This window comes from Mugil cephalus, chromosome 16 (genome assembly GCF_022458985.1).
Source record: "Mugil cephalus isolate CIBA_MC_2020 chromosome 16, CIBA_Mcephalus_1.1, whole genome shotgun sequence".
Lineage (NCBI taxonomy): Eukaryota > Metazoa > Chordata > Actinopteri > Mugiliformes > Mugilidae > Mugil > Mugil cephalus.
In genome coordinates, this window is record NC_061785.1 from 21,302,132 (window position 1) to 21,325,520 (window position 23,389).

Below are 23,389 nucleotides of genomic sequence, written 5' to 3' on the forward strand. Positions count from 1 at the left end.
TTTTCCTCTCATCAGTTATTAGTCAAAGTGTTATCCTCTGTCCTCCCTGAGACCACGCTTCTAGGCTATTTGAAATAAACAATTGAATGAGCTGAAAGGCTTAATATGATTAAAAACCGATCAGCTACGTCTGTGGCAGGAGCCAGTGTGCGTAATTGGATTATTAATGGGGAACACAAATGAATAGAGGCTGTGGGAAGCATGGCTCCAGACAGACCTGGAGTAAAGTGTGACTTCTATTCTGATGCAGAGGAGATATTGTGGTGAGAAAATAAGCACTATAAATCATGTCACTGTCCCAGATGTAAGGAGTCATTACATTTTTCAAATGAGTGAATTTCACATAATCTCAGTGCTGGTCCCCTTAGAATGAATTCCAGGACAATATGACCATGTCTCATTAATTTGATGAAATGGATTATTTTTTTTAGCATCCAGACTGTAGCCTTGGCCTACAGTACGTTAAAGGGTCAGTTCATCCAAATTAAATATATTTCAGCCTTTAGGTAGGTAGTAGGTTTGGTTTTATCTGTCTACTTTTTACATGTTAAACACAGTGTCATATTTACCAAGTTGTAATTTCCAAAGTTAATACAGTATTGAATGAGTATAGTATTTTTTATCCTTCAACAGTCCAATACTCCATCACTCGATATTAATAGACTTTCTTATGAGTTGTCTTGTGGTACCACTATATTCTCGACAAATAACTTGATCGCTGTTAACTGTTTGTTATGAACCCTGGCAACAGGCTCTCAGCAAAGAGGTCTAACACAAACAGAACTTGCATTGATTTATCCACAAATTAAGCCACTGAAACAACGCAACTAAGCTGGATGGGTTAGTGTAATTAACTCAAAGAAAAGAAGCCACTCAGGCTGGCCCACAAAGGTGTCTCCCCTCTAACCCTGTATATTCAAAATTAAAGCCTAATCAAAGACTTACAGACCATCTGCTGTGGATGGTCCAGAAGGAGATGGTCGTACCCTCTTATTTATACAGTGCTTTTCTTCCTCGAAATGTTTTACTGTCATGTTGGATCTACAGATTCATTCACGCAAGCTCACAAACATTCACACTAGTTTCAGTATCTTGGTCCTTGAAACCTCAAACTCTGGTTTGTGATCAACCAACTCTGCCACCTTTTGATCAACCTCGATCAGCTTCACCATGATTCACAAGGCTACATCTCTCGACCAGCAGGGGGCGAAATTGGAGCCTGTAACAGCCCTTTAAAATTATAATATCTTTTACAACACACACGATAGCAGCATCTAAACAAATCCATAAAATCCATGGCGCATAGATGACATGACTATGCCTGACTATTTGACACTGGACACTACTTTGTGGGCGGAAGTTGGTCTGCTTTCCAGGCTCCTCCTTTAGAGTAGCAGTAGCAGTTATCAGTTAATGGTGGTCATTGAAAAGTAGCATTGTTTGCTTTGTTAGTTGTTAATTAAGACAGTTGGACTCTCTTGTAATGAGTATACAGCACAGACTGCATAAATATGGAGCACAGAACAGCTACTCAAATGTGAAGGCAAAGCAAGTACCTCCTCCTGGTGGCAGTATAGGTCATAAGCTCCACCTTCTTCATGTTAATGGATGGGACTTGGGCCAATACATGTCAATTTTTTTATTTATTTTTTTTTTAAGAATGGTTTATGTCATTTTAGTTAGTTAATATACTGATGCATAATCAAAAGTATTTTCAGATAAGTTTAATTTTAGTTAGTTATTTGAAGCTAGAAAAAGGATGCGACATCATGACGTCATCCTTGTCACATGTCAAAGTCAGCAGGACCTTGAGAATAGGAAAAACAATTAAATAAACAAGTTTAATAATAAATAAGTTTTTGTAATTGGTGGAGGTAGAGTTGAGTGCAGTATTAATTAAACAAAACACAAGTCTGGTGGAAATGTGGGCGGGTCATCGAAGAGGTGGCTTCTTTATTTGTGACAGTTCATATAAACAAAACAGTTGGTTAACAAGGAACAGTTGACACCTAACACACAGACATGAGATACAGTATTTGTCAATCTCCTTTTATAGGAAATGGGAAAAATGCAAAACCACCACCAGCAGCACTGACGACCTTCTCAGAAAGATCAACTGGTGCATCCATCGTGTGTATGTTAGATCACACATACTCTCACGCTAATGAGAACCAGGAGTGGGAGTGCCAGCCATCTGCTAACTGTCACAAGAAACGGATTACACTCAGCGCATAAGAGCACATACGGCGGTAAGAACAGGATGACGATGTGCTGAAACACATCACGTGGCAGGAAAAGTCTCCTTGACAGGGTGGAATTTTTTTCCTGAAATACTGTCTCACTCTTGGAAAATGGGCCTCAGTCATGAAATACTTAGTGATGGGTTGGCAGCTTTTCAATGTAGGGCGACCGAATATTATGCAACACTGTGAAACTTGGTCATGCATTTTTCACCGTGAGATTGTATTGAAATTCTTGCTACATTCCTTTAAGATTTGTAATTAAATAAAAAGGGCTGGAGACAACCAAAAATTAAGTTTTGCTTTGGCAAAACATGACACACCCTGCCAAGTGGACATTGTGTTTTCTCATTTCCCTGAGTCCCGTCCTCCAACCCAATCATCGCGACGACCTTGAAGAGGACACTTTGGCCATAAGACCCGTTTCTCTTTTTTCTCCTCCACTCCATCTTCCTCTGTTTCCTCCCTGTGCCTCTTTTAATCCTCCTACGGCTCTCGCGCGCCGTCTGATTTATATGACCGGGGTGAAGACGATAGCCACTCACAGGGGAGGGTGGGAGTTGAGGAGGGGACATTTCGTTGGCGTCGCTGCTTTCCGCATCAGTGAAAACTGGAGTGGATACAAGAGACGCAGAGGCTGACAATTATAAACAGCAGGAGCGTCCTTGTAGGGCAGATCTCTCAGGACAGCAGTTGATGGGAGATGATCTTTGACCTCTGAGAGAGATGCTGAATGCATGTTTCAGTTCATGTGTGTGTACGTGCACAAAAAGCAAATGAGCAAACAAAAAAAATCGAGAACGCATGCAGTGGAATTTCTCTCCCATCTTTACTTTATGAGCAAATATACTGTACTTAAACTGCACCTTATACTGTATGTGTGCATGTATTTATGTACATATATAACATTCTAGTCAGTCTATCAGGGTTCACAAATCCAATTTTTTGTGTGTTTAGCTTGTGTTGGATTGTAAACGTCCTATTAATAGATATTAAAGAGTACACAGTGGGGGTATTTATTGACCTCAAAAGAAGCGTTTGACACAATAGATCACAAGATTTTCATAGACAAGCTGGAAAAATATGAAGGAAAGTTATCCAGAAAACCGGTATCAGTATGTATATGTTAATGATGAAAATTCAGTACTTCGAAAGGACACCTGTGGGGTACCACAAGGTTCGGTCCTTGGGCCCAATCTTTTTTTATCCTTTATGATATATGTAAGATATCAGAGTTGTTGCATTTTGTTATTTTTGCAGATGACAGTGGAAACTGACTGAACTGACTGAAGAAATAGTTTGAGATCAACAGGTTATCACTACCTAAGCAAAACTAAATTCATTGTGTTTGGAAATAGAGAAATGAATCCTGAGATCAAACTTAAGATTAACAAATCAGAAACTGAGAGTGTATATGAAAAAAAATTCTTGGGTTTAATAATATACCATAAATTGAATTGGAAAGCCCACATAAACTACATCAAAACAAAAATATCCAAATCTATTGCAACATTTTACAAAACTAAAGAACTTTTGGACCAAAAATCCTAGTTAGTATTGTATTCCTCACTCATTCTTCTCTACATTACATATTGCGCAGCGATATGGTGAACTACTTTACCAACACAAATTGTAGTTTTGTATTACAAAAAAGAGTCATAAGACTGATTAACAAGGTTGAATGTGTACGTCCTACTCATCTGTTATTTGTGCACTCTCAAGCTCTGAAATGTATGGATTTGGTTAAGTTTAAAACATTACATACATTACAGATAATGTATAAAGCACATTGTAAAACACTTCCTGACTGTATCCAGGAGCTATTCACAGTGAGGACAAGCACACATCCACTGTGGGGAAATTTTATTTTTGAAAGGAAATGGTCAAAGTAGACGTGTGTCACTGTATGGAATTACGTTATGGAATGAATGTGACAATGAATTGAAAGAAAGTAAAAATATGGGTATATTCAAGAAATTATTCAAAAGTAAAACATTAGAAAGATACAAACGAAGTGAATAAGAATTTGATGAGGTCTCTGGAGATGTTCTGTCTCCTTATGTGAACCAGTGGGGGGAGTCTTTGATTTGTTTTTGTTTTTTATCTCTCTTCTTAGTATGAGGAACAAAGCAATAGGGTTGAGATAATTATATTTGTTTTAAAAGGGTACACAAAATAAGCTTTGACTTTGGTCTACACCTTTTTTTTTCTCCCAAAAAAGAATGGTTTTAGTTTTATATATTATTTTAATATAAACAGAAACATTCTGTCTGAATGAAAGGAAGCAGAAAGAAGAATAATCTTATATAGTCTGCCCCTTGAAAAGAATAGGAAAGAATGAATGAATGATAAAAGGAAAGGATGGGGAATAAAGTATTGAAAGATATTTCCTCTCTTTTCATTTCCTTAAAAAAATCCTTGTGTTGATGATAATTTTTGTATGAGAAACAAATTATGAGAACTCTTGTAATAATATACTGCAAATGATCAACCAGCAACCAGCAAGCCAACCTAAGCTTAACAATGGATCAGTTCCCTGTGTGAACATCAGCAGTCGGAATGATGAATCTAAAGTTCAGCGTACTGTTCTGTTTCTGGCCTGAATGCTCCCGCTTTGGTTCACCTTTGCTGCGCCCATCAATCTTATTCCCAGGCACTGTACACAACTGTATACTACTTGCCCAGGGCAGCTCCACCTCAACAGGCAAAGCTTTAACTTAAAGCTACACTAATCGATAGACCAAGGGGGAACCGCCGTCTTGATTTTACTCAAGGTTTTCATTTACTGTGCTGGAATGTTTCGAGATCACGCAGTGATCACCCTCTGCCAAGCTTCAGGCTTCACCCTCTGGGGGCAGATCAGCCTAGTACTGACAGCTTTGACCGTGTTTTTGATTTTCTGATGGTTACTCCTAAGAGTATGTTGCAAGTAAAAGTATTCCCTGTAAAAATGAAACAATTGCCCACTGACATTTGTGAGAATAATTTTGAATTTGTATTCATTTATGTGCTAATCATTATTTCTAGTTACTACAGTCGGGATAGAAAGATCAGAGGAGAACAAACTTCCTCCCCCATCACCGCTCTCTCCCCCACCTTCTGCTCTCTCTCTTTGATTACTCCTCTACAGATGTTGCCTCATGATTGGAGAATACAGAAGAAGGTGTGGTCCAACCAGCTGGTTTATCAATGGGAAGGCTCCACCTCACCTATAGGCAACCAATCAAAGTCATTCTGTAGTTTTGGATATAAAGTATTGGCTTCCCAGCTTTCATAGCTCCTCAGGATCTTACTTGTTTTTCCTCCACAGTGCTCTCTTCTCACATGATGTGGTTCATTAATCTGATTGGTTAAAGCTGCCTTTCTCCAGTTTCCAAGGACAACTTCTCAAAAGGTTCGTTTTAAGGAAAAAAATCTATAGCACCAGGTTAGGATTTGGTTGGCTGGTCAGCAAACTTCACCATTACAAGCACAGAAAGAAAAAAAAAAAACTATGCTGACTCTCTCAAATTCACCTATCTATCTAGATAGATGGCCAAATAGCTATCTAGCTTTCTAGCTATCTAGACAGTTAGCTATCTATCTGTAACACATGCACCACATATGATTCACAGCCTCTTATCAAATTGCATGTTGAAGGCTGTTTTTGATGGACATGATTTAGTACTTCTTTCTTTTTGGGGCCAATTTAAGCTTTTTCAACATTAAAAACAAGCTCAGGATTAGGTTTAATTTAGCTTTGCTTTAAAACCTGCAGCAGTATGGTCAGAGGACAGAGGTCAGGCTTTCAGAATGGAAAAAAATCCAATACGATTTGAGGACCTGGTTGTAACAAAACAAATACGTGTTGTTCACATGAGCGGGTGGCAGCGTTTGTGTGAGCGAGCGTGAATAACAGCTCTGCTAAGCCCCTCGGGGATAAACAGGTAGAAAAGTAACTGCTCCCCTGCTCCACACTCTATCAGTTTTAACGCTGCCCTCCAATTTCCACCGCAGGTGGGGTAAAGATACCATCTCGGATTTGAAACCCTGGCTCCATCGTCTCTGCATCCGTCACTAGGCAGTGTAAACGCTTAACAAAATGACTGTTTAATCCCGCAACTTTCTTAAAAGTCTACCAACTCCCTTTTTATGTCCCCAACAGGTGATAGAAGGAGAAACAAAGTGTACTTGATAGAAGAGGAGAAGCAGGGAAGAGGAGGCTATAATAGGGAGCTCGGTTGCCATTTGGGAGGCAGCGTGGGTGGGCGGGGGTGGGGGTTGACTGTTTAAACGCTCACAGAAGCCCATGCGTGTCGAGACTGCCAATCCTCTGGGAAATCAGTGCCCGGGAAAGCGTCAGGCTCCCTGGAAAAAAACCCCATTTCTAAGCACAGAGATCTGACATTCTGAGATGTGAGGCGGCCGAACCACCTGCCACAACCAGAGGTTTGATATGAGGCTCTGATGAGACAGACAGGGATGGGAAATGGGTCTCATTTGTTAAATTTTCAGATCTCATTGCTCCCCTTTTCCCTCTTTCCTCTTCCTTATTCTCTGCCTTTCTCTCCAGATTCATCATCATTGAGCTATAACTTTAGGAAGTGTCTGGGTATCTCTGTAATGAGAACAACCCCCTAGATATTATTGATCTATGTCCTCAATTACCTTCCAACTCTCAATTATTTAATACAGTTCCAGCTCCTTTACTCCCAGAAGTTGTTCAAAGAGAAGAGAAGAAGGTTTAACTCTCCAATCGGGCCTCTTTCTGGCACAGATAAAATGTTTCAGCGCTGTATGTCTGATTGATTCAACACTATAATGCAGTCTCCGGGGTGCTGGTTTGGAAAGCAAGGCGTTTCCTGACTTATCACGTACTGACAAGGTGACCACGTCTCCAAAGTTCGTAATGCCTTTGCAGCTCCACTTCCATTATTTTGTTGAAAGCTAATTTACTGTATTGCTGGTGGAACAATTCGTGTTATTATCTGACTTTACAGAGGCTGCGTGGCAGACAGCATGGCTCAGATCATGATGTGCGGTTATGATAACAAAGAAAATATGAGCAGGAGTGATGTGAGCTCAGTACCTTCCAAAAGTCTGAATGCAGAAAGAGGTAATGAAACAGTAGTAGTAATCAGCCGGGGTACATCAGCACGCTTGACTTTATTGAAACCCCTCGCCTGCTGCAGACAAACGAACTGAACTTTTGGAGTGACCCTGCAGCACCGACTGTCTTCCTCCGAGCAGTTAATCAAAATGTTGTACAACAAAGTGGAGGATGAATGAGCTCGTCTTCACAGAGCTTTTACACGAGGAATGGAGAAAAGCACGTTGAGGTTATTCTGAGTGCAAATCACTTCTAGGCATCATTTTTGAAAATTTTTATTCGACTTGTTTTTATCTCCTCTGACTGCCCTGGGGTTCGGTACATCACGTTACAACTTCAAGTAGACTTTTTGAGCTTGCCCTTTAACACCAGCATTCTTCAAGTGTCTTGATCTGGCTCATGTAGTTTTAAAACTACTTCTCTTTACAACTGGTTCCTGTTACTGGAACAGGAAAGTACTGACTTGACAAAATAAAGCAGAGGAATTATTCAGAATCAAACATCTCCCAAAGACAAAGGTGTAACTTGAATTCAATTATAGGCACATAATATGCCATAATTCACCGTAAAATGACTCACACTACTACGTCTGAGAGGTGATTTATGGGAAATGCTTATTAGAGCTGCACTACTCAATAGGTTATATTGTGAAATCGTCATATTATTATCTTCTTTCCTGAGACGATTGTAGCCTCTGCTCACTCTTTGGGGTAAATGCTTACATAGCTAGCAAACAGAAGCTTGGCGAGTCTGGTAACATGTCATTCAGATTTCATTACAGGGCATTATGCGGAGATAAAATATCTGTTCAGAAACTCCTACAACCAATCAGAGCCAAGTTGTTGTGAACAAATTCAACCCGGTGCTCACACCACTGCATGACTGCAACACTATTACTCTTCTGTCCGTCATCACATAAAGGCAGCCCAGATCATTTTATTGGCTCAGCAGATCTTCGATGGAGAATAGCGAGTTCACAAAGGAGTTAAAAAGATGGTTTCTGGTGCTTCTTTCATGTCTTCAATCAATCACTCAATGGTTATTACACCACTAAAAGTTCCTGTTGTGCTGGGACTGTATTTGAAGCTAAAACTAAAACCTGAGTTTTAAGAACTGCAGTCATTCTTATTTCACACTCACACACACATGAAAAATGTTTTAGGAACTACTCAACAGTTCCTGGTTTGGAAGTGTATTTTGTTCTTAAGCAATTCTTTAGTTCTTCCTCCTTCTTCTCCTGCTAGATGCTAACTTTGCCTGTTCCATGAGCACCATGGGTTTATAAGCTCTGGACAGCTTCTTGCTGCAGCAGGACATGAGTGGAATGAGAGCAGTATTTTTATGTGACATGTACTAGCGTGATAGATTAATTATGGGAAATTATTGATTGGTGCAGCTTTAATTTAAAGATGCGCCAATGTACAGTACACACACACACACACACACACACACACACACACACACACACATAATGCCTCTCCTGATCTATTATAAGATATAATAAGAATGACTTTGCAGACTAATGACTGAAGGAATGCCAACTTGTTCCTCCACTCAGAAGCAGAAGAAGAGCTCCAGCAGAAAATAACCTCATACCATTAAACCAGAAGCAGCGGCGCCGCTGCATTGCAGTGTGCTAATGCAGCCTTTAAAATCAGGGGGACACACATTGACTCAACACAACAGGCTGCAACCGAGTGGTAGCTTTAATTAATCACTTTTTTGTAGCTACACTTTTTAAGTATGGGTGTGAAGTGACCACATTTTCACTGTGTGCGTGCATGTGTGCGTGTTTCCGTGCGTGCATGCGTGTGTGTGTGTGCAGTCAGATTGAGAGGGTTGCGTGTACACAAATCTGCAGCAGCTCCTTTGTAATCTTTTGAAACACTTGTAGCCTAGCACACAATTGATGATTTAAAGTGTTGATGTTTGATTAGCCCGTATTAATACTTGCCAGTATAAACACTATATTAATGTGTTTATCAGCATGTTAAGTACAATTTAAGGCCTGTATGTGTTATGATAATGGAAATGAACCTAATTAGACATTTCTCTCAAAGTAAACTCCAATGTTTCGGTTGACAGTGGCAAAATGAAAACATTTCTTTTTAATATGTTTTACTTTTGGGAGCTGCTGGTTAATGGACGCAGGATATTTCCAATGCAGTGCTCGAGGTAGGTTCAGCTGTGTTCTAAAGATGACTGGCGCCCTCTAGCAGCCAAATTAATGCACGCTGACACAGCCAGATATGATATTTTCTCTACATGTACTGAGTGCTATTCATTGTCGGTATGTACAGTTAAACATGCAGCCTTGAGCCTGTTTTGCAGGGTAGTTTAAGATTTTTACTCTATCTCTTTCTTTCTGCTGGTTGTGAGGAAGACACCATAACCCCCCCCCCCCCCCCCCCCCATTTCATCCCTATTTTCCTGCAATTTTCTGCAGCAGATGCCTTGCATATGGCAAAGAAATCACTTTGAGCCATGAAGGACTTCACTGAAGGAAATCCATGTAATCTGCCGCGACTTCCAGTTAATCACGGGGCTTAATAAATCATGAAATCATTCAGAGTGTGACTGGGTTAGAGTTTCAATAAGCCCGTTACCCAGATGAAAATCAGAGGTGTCTGGATTTACTGGAGTGTGTTGCAGGAGGCTGCTGGGAAAATTCTGACCAAAGGGACAAGCTAGCAGAATTGCAAAATGACCACACACAGTCGAACCACAAAGAAGGTCAAATGCAGCCACGGAAGGGGGGATTTTCCATTACTCTAGGCTTGTGTGACCTTTCAGACTATAAGCAGACATGGAATAGTTTTCAATTATTACACTTAATAATCCTAGTACCAAGAAATGTTTGCAAGATCAAGTGAAAGTAATTTATTCCTTTCAGCTGCAAGCCAGTTCACTGCATCAGGGTATCTATATTTCACCAACTGTGGTACTAAAGAAACCCAAAAATGTATCACAATACTGGCAGTGTTGGGCGGTGTTGCTCTGACCCATTCAATGGGAAAATTAACCAACTTAAATTTTTAATGAAACTCAGCTTGTAATACCATCTGTAACCACAGTTCAGCACATGGACTGTATATAAATATGGACAATGTGCCTCCACTTCCTTGCATTAGCCAAACCAACACTATTTTTCTGGGGATATGAGTGGTACAAATTGACACTTGAACATGCCTCTGTATTATATTAGGTACCTAAAATAACTGAAACCAGCCCTGAAAAATATTTATTTGAAGTCCTATCCACTAACATGGAGGAGGGGGAGCTCATGACCTATACTGCAACCCGTCACCAGGGGGAGCTCTACATGCTTTGGCTTTTGAGCAACTGTTCTGCGGTCCGTCTTTATGCAGTCTATGGTTCAACACCTTTGGGTGTAAAATAAACTGCTTTAAAATGAATGAGAAATCAACTGACTGACGATTTGCAGCCATATTGAAATGACCACACAGAGGCGGCCAACAGTAGTCAGTGAAAAATGACTTCACAGTGAGTCTGTATTGTGCATTCAGAGGCACACAGTGAATTTGGTTGGAAAAGCACCTGTTTTTTTTCCCCCTTTCACAGGGTGTTGCCCCATTGCCCCAGCAGAGAAGCCACCTATGCTCCACACACATTCAACATAACAAATCTGGTGTAAGTGAATATACTGGCTTCTCCTGTTACCACCCTTGAGGAGCCCTACAACAAGGCCTTCAGCCCCACCCACGATGCTCCAGTGTATCCGCTCGTTGTCCATGGTTGTGCTGGGCAGTGTCAGGTGTGAAGCGTGCCTGTGAACGAGGCGTTTCTTCAAGAGCCAGCATGACTCTCAGCGAAACTCCACTGAATATGCTAATGTTGTCCCTGCTCAACCTTCTGTCCACCAAAACTGCCACCTGTTAGTGAGTGGTGCATCACAAGTCATGTTTTATCGCAAAGAAATACATTTTCAAAGCCAAATCATACATGGAGCCAGATTTTAGTGTAAATAATTGCAATGTACCATGTGAAATTTGCATAATTTATAGAGGTAATGCGGGCCAGGTAGTTGAGCTCCAATTACAGCTCATTCATAGCGCTGTTCAACCATAATATATTGAATAGACAGTTGACCTAAAAAAAAAACATTTTTGTGTTAGTCATCTTGTTATTCGATAGAACTAATACTTTGTATTCGATTTGCATAGAAATGTGGGACAAAAGGGTTTGCGTGGGTAATTGTAAATTAAACAGTTTTTAAAAAAAATTCAAAGACTGCTTAAAATTCTGAGCTAAATTATTCATTTGATGATTAAAAAGAAAACTAATGACAAAAATCTAGTCAGATGAGGGTAAAAAAAAATCTGAATCAAAAACACAATGACTTGAAAATGACTTTTTTCCAGTAAACTTTTAAGGAAAGTTAAAATAAAGAGTTTGGCATCACAATGTGCTGTGGACTCAGAAGTCATGTTCTGCCTGGAGGAATATTTCTCTTGACAGAACCCCTCTTTCATTTTCTAATTTAATTAAATGCAACTTAGTCTGACTGCTTTTCCCCCCTCAAATATAATAAAGTTTATCTACTTTCAGGACACGAAAATAAAATAATTTCTTATTTAGTTAATTTTCTACTTTAATTATTTTCGTCTTTTTGGGGGTTGTGTTTATGAGTCTAGCTTCTAATTTCCTACTAACGTTTCGGGACGTTTCCTGGGATATTGATAAAAAGACAACTCTGGGGAAATCTTTGTCTTTCAATAATTAAACAAGAGTGTTTTCCAGAGAAATATTCCAGCTGTTTCTGTTGCCCTAATCTCTATACTCCTCTTGGATTACATATGCACACCCGTATACCCGTATATTTAACTTTAAATGCACCCATTTAACACAAAGTTATCCTCAAGGTGGTTGGAAGTAAGATTTACTCTGTGCATTTGAAGGCAACATGTTGATACGAGGCCCTTGGGAGCCCACCTTGATAGTGACGTGGAATGAGGGCGGCGCCTACGCACAGGTGAACACCACACAGGTGCACGGTGTGGGGAAATGTGCGTCCTGAAAAACAAGTTTAGCAGTTCGGCGCCGTTACTCCGGCTCTCGTGTCCCGTCTCTGCTCCGGCATGGCCCACAGCTGCCTGGGGAACTGCGCACCGTTATTTTTCCTCGCCGTGGCTTTTGACGGCGCCGGTCTCGTTGTGCTCCTCGTCGGGATTTTCGGCAACCTGAACGTGGACGGACGATTCTATGGGGATTTCCTCATCTTCACGGGCTCGATCATCATTTTCCTCAGCTTGGTGTGGTGGGTTCTGTGGTACACGGGGAACGTGGGGCTGTACGCGGACGACAGGGCGAACTCCCTGGACCTCAACTTTACGCACTGGGCCAGGAAGCTGTCCGAGAGGTTCTCCATGAGCAGCGTGAAATCCCTGGAGGCGGGGGAGAAGAAGAAGAGCATGGGTAACGGGAAGGAGGTGAACGGGACTGCGTGCGTCCCGGTGCAGTCTCGCATTACGTGGGAAGACGGCGGTGACGGCCGCGCAACTTGGTCGGGTCAAGACAACAGAGGGTTTGATGCCGGGAGCGAGTGCTTGTCTCCAACTGACAAAAACCTGGAGTTGGGGGTGTTGAAGAGCTCAGATGTGACTCTGCAGGCAGGAGGTGATAAAGTAGAGAGGCTACTGTGACAAGAAACGGTGCGTATTTCATCCTCCTCCTCATCTAACCCAGGGCCACCTCAACATCCTCTCCATCTAGAATCTATTATTGTAACTCGCTCAGTGCTGTTGAGACTTTGAAAAGCCACTCTGAAAAGCCATTCCCCCCGAACCTACCTAATCTCCTGACAATATAAGCTATTCCATTCCCCTCATGTTAAAGCAAGCCTCTGAAAAATATATGATTCTCTGAAAGTCGGGGGCCTGTGGAACCAACAAACAGTCATAATTGAAAGTTATAAATATTCAGCACACTGCCCTGCTGTCATCCCTCCTGTCAGTCTTGTTGTTTTGCTTGTCATTACCTTCTCACCACCACAGCTGTAACTCTTTCATCATCAGTGTTGACATCCTCATTGTGTTCCACTGCTGGCAATGCAGTCCTCCCGCCCCTCTCGCCGCAGCCATAATTGTGAAATGTCTCGCATTATTGTCAGAGATCAGATGACACCTACAGGGAGGCCAGTCTTGAGGAATGGGCACCCTCAATCGGACCCTCCCCCCACCCCCCTCTCTCTCTCTCGAGCTGTCCTGCCTAGCTCTCTGCTCACGAATATTTGTAATAATAACCTTCTTCTTTCTTTCTTTTTCGGCTGCTCTGAAAAGATCTTCAGTGGCCCGTGGCTGCTTTTAATTAATGAGCCCGACCGTTCCTGCTCACCTTCACAGTTCTGCATTATTTTAGCCGTCAGTTTGCTTGTAACTGGGTGGCAAGCCAGACACCCTTTGGGCCAAAAGGCGCAATTGCATTTTAATGGAACTCAGCAGCACTTATTGATCCGGTAGAATGGAGTGTGGTAGGTTGGTATAGTTACTGCCAGGCCTCCTCACTCAGCCACCAAATGCAGGATCATATATAAGTCTGCTTCGTGCCACCTCCTGACATCCTATAGTTTCAGGTAGCTTAACTCTAATGCCCCTCAGCCTGATTTCTGTATTATCTTACCTGGCTAATGATCTTGAGATATGGAATTGCTTGCGTGTGTTCACAAGAGCAAACACTTCTGAACAAAGAGACTGAGTTCTTTGTTGGAACTTTAAATGTAAAACCAAGGAGCGTTGAGAGACACAGTTGAGGTCATGGTAGCCATTGTTTGTGGGAGTTCAGCGGTCCAAACTCTGGATACAACATTTATTTTTAAATTGGGGTTTAAATTCTTCTGCATTTACAGAGTTTCCAGTTTGACAATTTCAGTTCACAAATAAGCAGCCCAGGAGCTTTGGGCTTTTCCTGATAAAAGTATTTCAAGTATTTCATTTACTAATCTTCATTAAAGAATATACTGTTTTTGCAAGAGACCATAAGCAAATATCAATGTAAAATGTAACAAATAGCAATGCTATTTAAAATTATTTAATATAAAAAGCTCCATGATTTTAGATTTGTGAGGCTACTCGCACAGCAACTGCAAAATGCCACTATAGAAGGAAACTAGAGCTGCTGCACAATTTCTATTTTATTTTAATTATTCTATGTTATTATCTGATGCATATTGTAATTTTCAGAACTTAATGTGATCACTTTTCCTGTGACCAACACATTATCTTCTCTAAATTTATCTCTTACTAGCATCTTGAATGGAAGTGGAACTCTATCTCATGTTTCACAGGCTACTTTGGTTTAAACTGCTGCAGGTGGGTGTGGTTGCACTGAAGAAATTAGACCTCAGTATTTCTGAAATCCTGGCCATCGCCCTGTCTGAGAGTTCATGATGTTAAAGGTTTTATCAGCGTACATTCCTCCGGTCGACACAAGCCTCCACCCACGGACAACATTGCTATTGTAGCACCCCCTGTGTCACTATATCTGGAGTCATAAAGTGAGACTTTTTTCAGATTTGTCTGTACCTTGTGTAAACTTTAATTGGTGGAACTGTAAAACATCCACATGTATGGCAAACAAGAGTTTCACAACGTGTCTTTAAATGATGCCATAAACGGTTGAGTAACAAGGAAACAATTTAGGTTGGATTTACTCCCATTGTTGTGTAATTTTAGTGTTGATAAAAGGATTAAAGTGTTGCAGTCTTTTTGACTGTTAAGAATATGTCAACATTATGGAAAACACACTTATTTGCCTTCATTATAAGGCAAAGATGGAAATATCGATAGTATTCTTTGGTATGACGTTAACTACTCAGTTGAAAAGCAAAGCTATTAGCCTAGCTTAGTGTGAAGGGAGTGGAAAATAGATAGCCTGACTTCCTTTAAACTTTAAAAGATTTCCTGTAAGTGGCCCTCATGACAGTTTGCGATTTTACAGTACATGTTGGATCATGCCTTTATTGCTTGTAAAACTGCTGTTCATCAAAAAACTGTTACCACATACTGTATTACTAGAGATAGTTGTTTTGCATTCCTGTTTATGTATGTATACAAATGGTTTGTAGGGTACCTAGAAGCCTTGCTGTGCTCCCGGTCTTTATGCTAGGCCAACGATTTCCTCACTCTGTATTTAACACACAGACATGCAAGTTATATATATCATTTAATCTCAATCCTGGAAAGCACACCCAAATATGTGTATTTCCTTAAATTAAAGTGTCTGGTCCCCAGACAACCTTTTTTATGTGTATTTAAGGGCTAAAATTATTGTGTAGCTCTTGACACATATTTTGCTCATGTTTCTTACACCAGCTGTTATATTTTAAACTGTTTTAATAAGTATTTGAAGTTAGTCCGGATGTTTACAGCGGTTGCCATTCTTACAAAGCTCAGTGTGGTGTGCCCCAGGGTTTCCTTCTTAGCCCACTATTATTCCCTTCTAGCACTACCCAGCAATTTAACAAAGGAGTAGTCAAACTACTGCGGTTAGTCAAACAACAGTGAGTTAATTATTCAAGCGGAATAGACAGTGTCTCAATCAAAAAATCTACTACTTCCTCTTGTGTGAGTACAAATCTATGTTTGTTAGATGGACAGAACAAGACTTTTGAAGGTATTATCATCATTAGGTATTTTTCCTTTTTGTCACATTGTATGTCACAGTTACATACAAAAGTAGAATACAGATGAATAATTAATTCAAAACAAATATTACTTCCAGTCATCCAGACAAAACCAAAATTAGTTTCCTTTGCAGTTAAATTTAAACTGCCGGTTCAGTGGTTCCACAAACCAAAAACCACTGAAATATGAGAAGGGGAGTTGGTAAGAAATCTGATATTTAATTGGGAAGCTGTTACTTCCCTGTTACACCTGATTACTTCCAATGGTCTGTACTTGATGTGATTGTATTTTCAACACCCTAAAATGACGTTTGTAAAATGTCTGCAAAATGTTTGTAAAGTTTATAATACATTCAAATTCTTGTGTTACTTTAGTTTTTTTTTTTATATTTCTCAGCAAAGACAGCTTCAGTAAGTTTTAATAAGTGCCAATAAATAAAACGTTGTTTCTCTCTTCTTATTTAAAGGTGATGTCTGGGCTTCCCGGCCCCTCGAAAGATGGACTCCCACTTTGGCTGCTTTTCAAAAACTGCAACAGACTGAAAAACCGGAGCTAATGAACTAAAGTCACTTTTTTTTTTGACATAAATAGTGAAGACTGTTTCTTAATCAGGGAAAAGCCCTGCATCCACAGTAGGCACAAGGGCTGTGCACAGAGAAAGAAAATGTCTTCAACATGTACATAGCAAATTTCTATTTTTACGTGCGGATATTCTTGCAGATGTAAATTATTATTATTTTTTGTGGAAATAAAGTTTTAATTGGATGTAGTAGTTGTTTGACTCTCTTTGTTGGCTAATACTCGGGTGCCTGGCAACGATGCACCACTGCCAATGCAAGTTACACAAAGGGTAAGTTATTTCTCTGTCTTGCCTTCCTTCAGATTTTTCCACATCAGCACTTTTTAATGTTAACTTTTCCCAGGAGTTGTCCACCTATTTTATTTAAAATTGTTCCAAAAAAAATCTGTTTATGGCCAAAATAATATCCCCCTACGAGTCTGAGATTAAGTTCTGGATGTGTTCGTGCTTTAACAGTATATGTTTACGAAATGAAGCCATGCGGGACAGAACCAGAAAATCTCTTGCTGTCACTTAGGAAACTTGTTTTTCCTCTGTCAGAAGGTGTTGTGAAAAAAATGTAAGATGTAGATACAGGAAGGAATGCAACCTCAGTGTTTAAACTCTTCCTTCTCAACTGAGTCTCACTACAACTCACACACAAGGCACAAAGAAAGATCGGTGCCTTCCTTTGGAATCTATTTCACTGGCACTATTTTTCATATCCAGCAGAAGAAACTGGTAAAGCCGTTGGTTACGTACCGCTGCTATGGATACTACCCGTATTGGCCGCTGCTTGCTGTTTTTCTTTCTTGCCATCCTCGTGGATGTCGTAGGACTCATCCTCTTCTTGGTTGGAGTCGCAGTGCCCCTCAGTTTCTGGGATTTCTTTGTGTTCTCTGGGCCGCTCCTGATCTTCCTCAGCCTGATATTCTGGATCATCTGGTATCTGGGAAACCTGGAGGTCCCACTGGAGGAGTTACTCCCAAAATGAGATTCTTCATTTGTTCCTCCATTTGGAAAACAACTGGTAAATGAAACCTAAGCTGCAGTAGGTGCAGGTCTTCATGTTTAAAGCATCACACGGTCAAAATCTGTTGTGAAATGCCTTTAATGAAGCTCTGTTACCTTCCTGTAGGATGAAAATGCTCTGCATCAAATTGCTGTCACTGCTGGATGCTTGTATGCACACCTCACTAACCAGAAAACCTGCAGCTTCACTCTGAAAGAACAAACATGGAACCTTTATGGAACCTGGAATGTATGCTGTATGCTGAGTATCCCAGACATGGGAGCTGGTTTAAAAACTGCTGAAGACACCCAGACATGTAAAAGGGTCCCCCTTACACAAGAGCAACACATCTTGACTCAAAGACTGAAGCAACGACAAATCTCAAATTTGCACGTTTTGTAGTCACTTTGCATCACTTTTGCACTTTTTCTGGTTATTTTGTAGTCATTCATGCTACCCTGTAGTCTTGTTACATCTCTCTGCAGTTTTTCTGTGGACATTCGGCTTGTATTTTTATAGTAATTTTGCCTCCCCATGTGGTTGTTTTGAATCCGTTTTGTAGCCATTTTTGCTTGTGTGCACTTTTTCAGTTTCTCTACGAAATGCTTTTGAATCCCTGCGGTACTTTTTCTCCGACTTGTGGTTGTTTTTAATCTCCTTTCTGGGCATCTTACTTTTCTTTTGTCTCACTGTAGTCATGTCCTTGTATTCTCTTCATTGTCTTGTGCGCATCTCTTTGTAATTATTTTCCATCTCCATTTTCTAGCTTTTGTTTTTTTTCTTTGTATTTTTGTTTTCATTTTTGCATAGCTTTGCATTTACACATGTGCATTTTTGTCACTTGTCTTTGTAGTCATGACCTTTGTAACCACTTTATTTAACTTTCTGATAGTAACACACACAAGTTCTCCATTTGCACCTTCCACTTAATTTACTTCCTGGTGTTGCTGTTCATTGTGTTGCTGCTTTACTGACTCCCTAAGTAAAGGGCGAACAGGACTGTTCGCCCTGCTGAGTCTCTGTGGTGATTTTCTTGTTGTGAAATGTGAGTATTGGTTGGTCGGCCCATTCAACAAAAACCAGTCAAACTGGGTCCATTAGTTACTGGGGCAGAGGAGGGTCACTTTACAAGAATGGGTTTGTGTGAAGAGAAAAGAGGAAAAAAACAATCCCCAACTATGAGACATAACATAATAAGTATAGGGGGTAATCAAATAGAAGCTAGAGCTGTGGTATAATCTTTAACTGAAGTATGTAGTACAACTAGTTTTTCTGTTACTGAAGACACATCCGTCTTACAGTCAACTGGTATCAGAGCTTAACATCAAGATATGTTAACAATGCTGCCTACAACAATAGAGATTCAGTCACAACTGACAAAGAAAACAGTAACTTTTATTCTGGTAGAAAGTTCAGTTTTTGATTTACTATGTTGTATTTATAACATATGATAATATATGTTTAAGTAAACTAAATGATGGATATCAAAATGTAGTTTCAGTTGAATCATTAAAATCTTGGCACTAAGCAGCTGCGTTCTCAAGGAGCATGTCAACCACACAGATACTGAGTCCCACGCAACGGGCGCATTTAAAAAGAAAAACAAAAAATGTGTCAGCCATGCATTACTAATTCATAACTTCAACCGCACTGCTCAAACTGCCCCAGGAAAATTACTGTGAGCTACAGTGGACGTGTGATTCTAACGTGTCACAATCCCACTGTTGTCCCGTCTCCGGGGCTTCGGGTTCCATTTCACACCTAACGTGTCTCTCCATTACCTGCTGCCAGCGCGCTGTACAGTGCTCGGGCGTGCACGCACGCAGACACACCTGAGCCGGGCCCGGGTCAGCTGAATATGACACTGTTTAACTTGCAGCGCTGCCGTGACAAAAGGTGGCAAGGATTAAATTCTGCATGGCCTCTTGGTGTAGTGTTTGGTTGTTGTCAGTCCTGCCAGCACTTCACAGTACAGCAGCAATGTGTTTAGTTCTTGGTAAAGGGTAGCCAATACAATTCAGTTCTGGCCCTTCGCCCCGTCATGTGTTCATTCCTTACGCTCATCTTTTCCTACTTGAATACCAAGCGTGATTATACAGCCTACTTATGATACCTCATATCCTCATACATTATCACCTCTTATTAGTCACTGATGGTTTTCTGCTCTGGTAACAGCATAAACACTCTGTATTCACACTTAACCTTTATACAATGAACATTTTGAATACGACCTCTGCCCTTTATTTTTTTCATTATCAATCTGTCATGTAACATGCATCTGTTTTATCTTGTACTCTTTCTTGTATCATGTTAAGATGCTGCATGTGTACTTTATTCAGATATATGTGTGTTTCATCTCGTTCCTCCTGCTGCTCCCTTCTCTTCCCATCTCTTTATTCTCTCTTTTTTACTTCCTCAAGCAGATGGGTCCCTCCATATGAGCCGGGTTCTGCTCAAGGTTTCTTCCTGTTAAAGGGGAGTTTTTCCCTACGTTCCCCATACTGCTCACTCTGACTAATGTAACCAGACTATTTGAATTGTAAATGGAACTATAGAAATAAAATAGAATTGAATGAATTCCTTAACTTTATATATGTTTTGGGACATAATATGCAATGATTTCTTTTAGCCTCTCATCTACCATTTTTCCATTATTTCATTATTACCTGGAAAGGAATATTTGTAAATTACAGGTTTGTACAAGCGATTCCCCAAAACACACACATATATATTTCAATCGCAAGAGTGAATGAGAAGAATTTGATTTTAGTCAGGGCCAGCTCTTGTTTTATATTTCAGTTAGTTGTTTTTGCTGTGAAAGTCTGTGTAAGTATAGCATATTTATCATGCAGTTTTTCTACTGCTATTATACTGTATATGACTGAAGGAAATGTCAGTCAGACTGTGATCTTTTGAATAAATATGTAGTTACTGCTTTTGTTCCTGCTTTGAAGATGAGAGTAATGGTTTTGGGAATTGTACTTGTTTTCTTGCAGAAATTGAATGAGAAGATGTCCCTGATTTATTTATTTATTTATTTTTTTAAGGTAAAGCCAACCATGAGACATGATCAATCTTATTTTATTTATTTATTTATTTATTATTTGCAGATTAAACTTGCTGATACAACCTGCTAGTCTTAAGTTTTAAAGATGCACAATTTGTTTTCCCTCAGACACAGGTACATTCATTTATTCCCCTGTGGGTGTTTAGCTGTAGCCTAATCATGAACAAAAATGAAAACTAAACTACCAGGTTCTGTTCCAGAAGTAAGAAAAGTTCATTATAAATCCCTAAATGAACAAATATACTAAGCTACTAGCAAAAAAATGAATGCCTTGTAACACTGATTTTTCCATATCTTGGCTATTGCTTCATATGATGGAAAATATATAATAAAATGGCCATTTTAGTGTTGTCAGTGTGGAGTTACCACATGATTTCACCATTACATGAACATCATTAAATCTGTGGGAATGCCCCATGTTTCATTTGTTAATCAATTATTATTTTGAAGATGGCCACCATTTGTAATGTGTCTCAAAGCACTGTGTTAAACAGTATCTATGTGCATGGATCCCACAGAGCCCAAATATATTCATAAAGAGTATATCTTCATAATCAAGAAGTGGTAAAAACGTAGCGGAGATCAATCTCTTTCTGGCCTTCAGAGAGAAGCAGGACTTGTTTCTGAAAAAGAACACCAACCTCACTCTCAGCTTTTTAAAATATGAGATTTAAAAGTCAGGCAGGTCACCATCACGCCATACCCCAAATATTTAAAACTGGAGACAACTTCTAATTTATCTCCTTGATCAGTTCTGAAGTCAACAGAGGTCATGGGATTTTCACGGGCATTAGATGAATGCATTACTGTTTCATCTACATTTAAAACCAGCTTCAGCTGTGAGAGCTGAGTCTGAACAATATTTTAGTGTCAGTTGGCCTATTACGAAAAACATATGGTATTGTAAAAGAATTCCATTTGTTTAGGGCAAATGCTCACAACATCTCAAATATCATGAAAGCCTAAAGTGTAAAAGAGAATACTTGATCCAAAGCAGTTAAGTAAGTTTGTGGATCTCTGTGATTTATGGTGTTTATGGTGTACAAATATAAAGTTTTCTAACCCACAATATGTTAATTCCAGTCCTTTGATAGACCCCGCCTCTCGCCCCGCGACCCCCCAGAGGACAATGGTTACAGAGAATGAATAATTCCACTGACTGCATAAATAAGTCTATGGTTCATTCTTGACACTTTACACCAGCTCTCTTTTTAGAGCTTCTATCAAATGCCTGCAAATGATTTAAAAAAATACTGTATTTAACTACTTTATACATTGTTCTCTTATGATTTTGGATTAATTTAAATATATCATGTACCATGACCGTTCAAACATCAGCCTTCACAGTATCAGTACAGAACGACTGCCCACCAGCAACACACAGCAGCTCGTGGTGAGTGGGAAACCACATTTCCTAAGGCTCTTGACATCAGAACTTCTAATGTGCTATGGAGAGATCAGGGTCAACAGCTATTATGGTGATGGGAAATTAATTGCAGGCCCCAACTCCCTGAACCGCAGTCGGGTTTCCAACACTTGAGAGGACATTGCACTGACTTGCATAGTCTACACCTTGCTGACCCTGTCATTCATTATTACATTTTACCATACTTCCGTCCTTACATCTAGTCATTTACATTATGAGGACTTTTGCTTTTTCTCAGCAAAATGGAGGCTGGTCCCCACAATGACGCAGTGTGAACACACGTGCGGTACGTCCCTATATTATCAGTAATACAAGTACACAACCATGCATACATTATGCATACTACTTCTGCTCGCTGCAGCTCACACAGGTTTTCGGCAGAAATTGTTTTTACTGTTAATTATTATTACTACTAAGTCCAACTTTTCCACATCCACAGCATTTAACAGAAGCCCAAATGTAGATATATTTCAAAGATTAAACCTCGGATGGAAGTTCATTTCCTCTACACATTCAAAATTAATTACACCATTGTTCAGCTATATTTCCTGTAAATTAACTCTCCGCTTTAGGATCTAATTCATCCCAGAGTTTTCCTGAGCCGGGCTCTCAGTTCATTAATGAGTTGCTACCTTACATAAAAGCATTTCATTAGCGGCGGTTACTGTGGAAAGTCCCTGGTGAGAAAAAGTGAATAGCAGCTGAGAAGGAATTGATTTGGTAGCAGCAGTCAACAAATTAAGTATTAATACAATTAGACTGCACTTTTCGGGCCCAGTAGTTTAGTTGTCATACTGTACCTTCACTTGAAATTTACATTTACTTAACACTGTGCCGTGATAGAATAAAAACCATGGAGCGCTTTCTAATAGGCCAGCATTTGGGAAGAAGTTTAGCTTGTATCAAATGGCTGATAAATATGACAATAAGTATTAAAATATAGAGTTTCTAATTTTACAAGTTTAATGTGAAGCTGGCTTTAGGAACCCATCTGACTTTTGACATATAAGGCCAAAAATGATCCACAGACTACCCTTAAAGGATTAAATATTTCAGTGCACTTATTTCTGTTGCATCCACAGAGTCCAGATCAAATAGAGTCATTTTCAGTATGCAGTACATAAAACCTCCACCAGAACACTTTACACTGACTGTCGCATGCCTCACAAGCAGATATCGTAGACTCAGCCTCCCAGACTTCCTTGCATGACAATAAACTACCAGCAGGTGGCAGCACATGATTAATGTTTCACAGCAGCTGAGGCCAACTCATCTCCCAACACTACCCATTACATAGAGACAGCACCATAACGTGAAGCCTATATTGAAAATATAAATAAACGTTTATGAATCT

At 39.9% G+C, this 23,389-nt stretch overlaps 1 protein-coding gene and 1 long non-coding RNA gene across 2 annotated transcripts; both read left to right on the forward strand.

Moving 5' to 3' along the window:
* The first annotated feature begins 12,292 nt into the window (after window positions 1-12,292).
* On the forward strand, window positions 12,293-16,736 carry LOC125022568 (transmembrane protein 238-like). Its single transcript, XM_047609300.1, has 2 exons — window positions 12,293-13,001; window positions 16,438-16,736. The coding sequence occupies exon 1, from the start codon at window positions 12,429-12,431 to the stop codon at window positions 12,990-12,992; it is 564 nt and encodes a 187-aa protein (XP_047465256.1). The 5' UTR covers window positions 12,293-12,428; the 3' UTR covers window positions 12,993-13,001; window positions 16,438-16,736.
* Window positions 16,737-17,161: 425 nt separating this feature from the next.
* Window positions 17,162-20,476, forward strand: LOC125022115. Its single transcript, XR_007114414.1, has 2 exons — window positions 17,162-17,560; window positions 17,669-20,476. It is a non-coding gene; the product is annotated as an uncharacterized LOC125022115 (long non-coding RNA).
* The last annotated feature ends 2,913 nt before the right edge of the window (window positions 20,477-23,389 follow it).

Bases quoted from the DNA above. Each gene is read 5' to 3' on its own strand.
- LOC125022568 (XM_047609300.1), top strand. From the start codon at position 12,429: ATGGCCCACAGCTGCCTGGGGAACTGCGCACCGTTATTTTTCCTCGCC.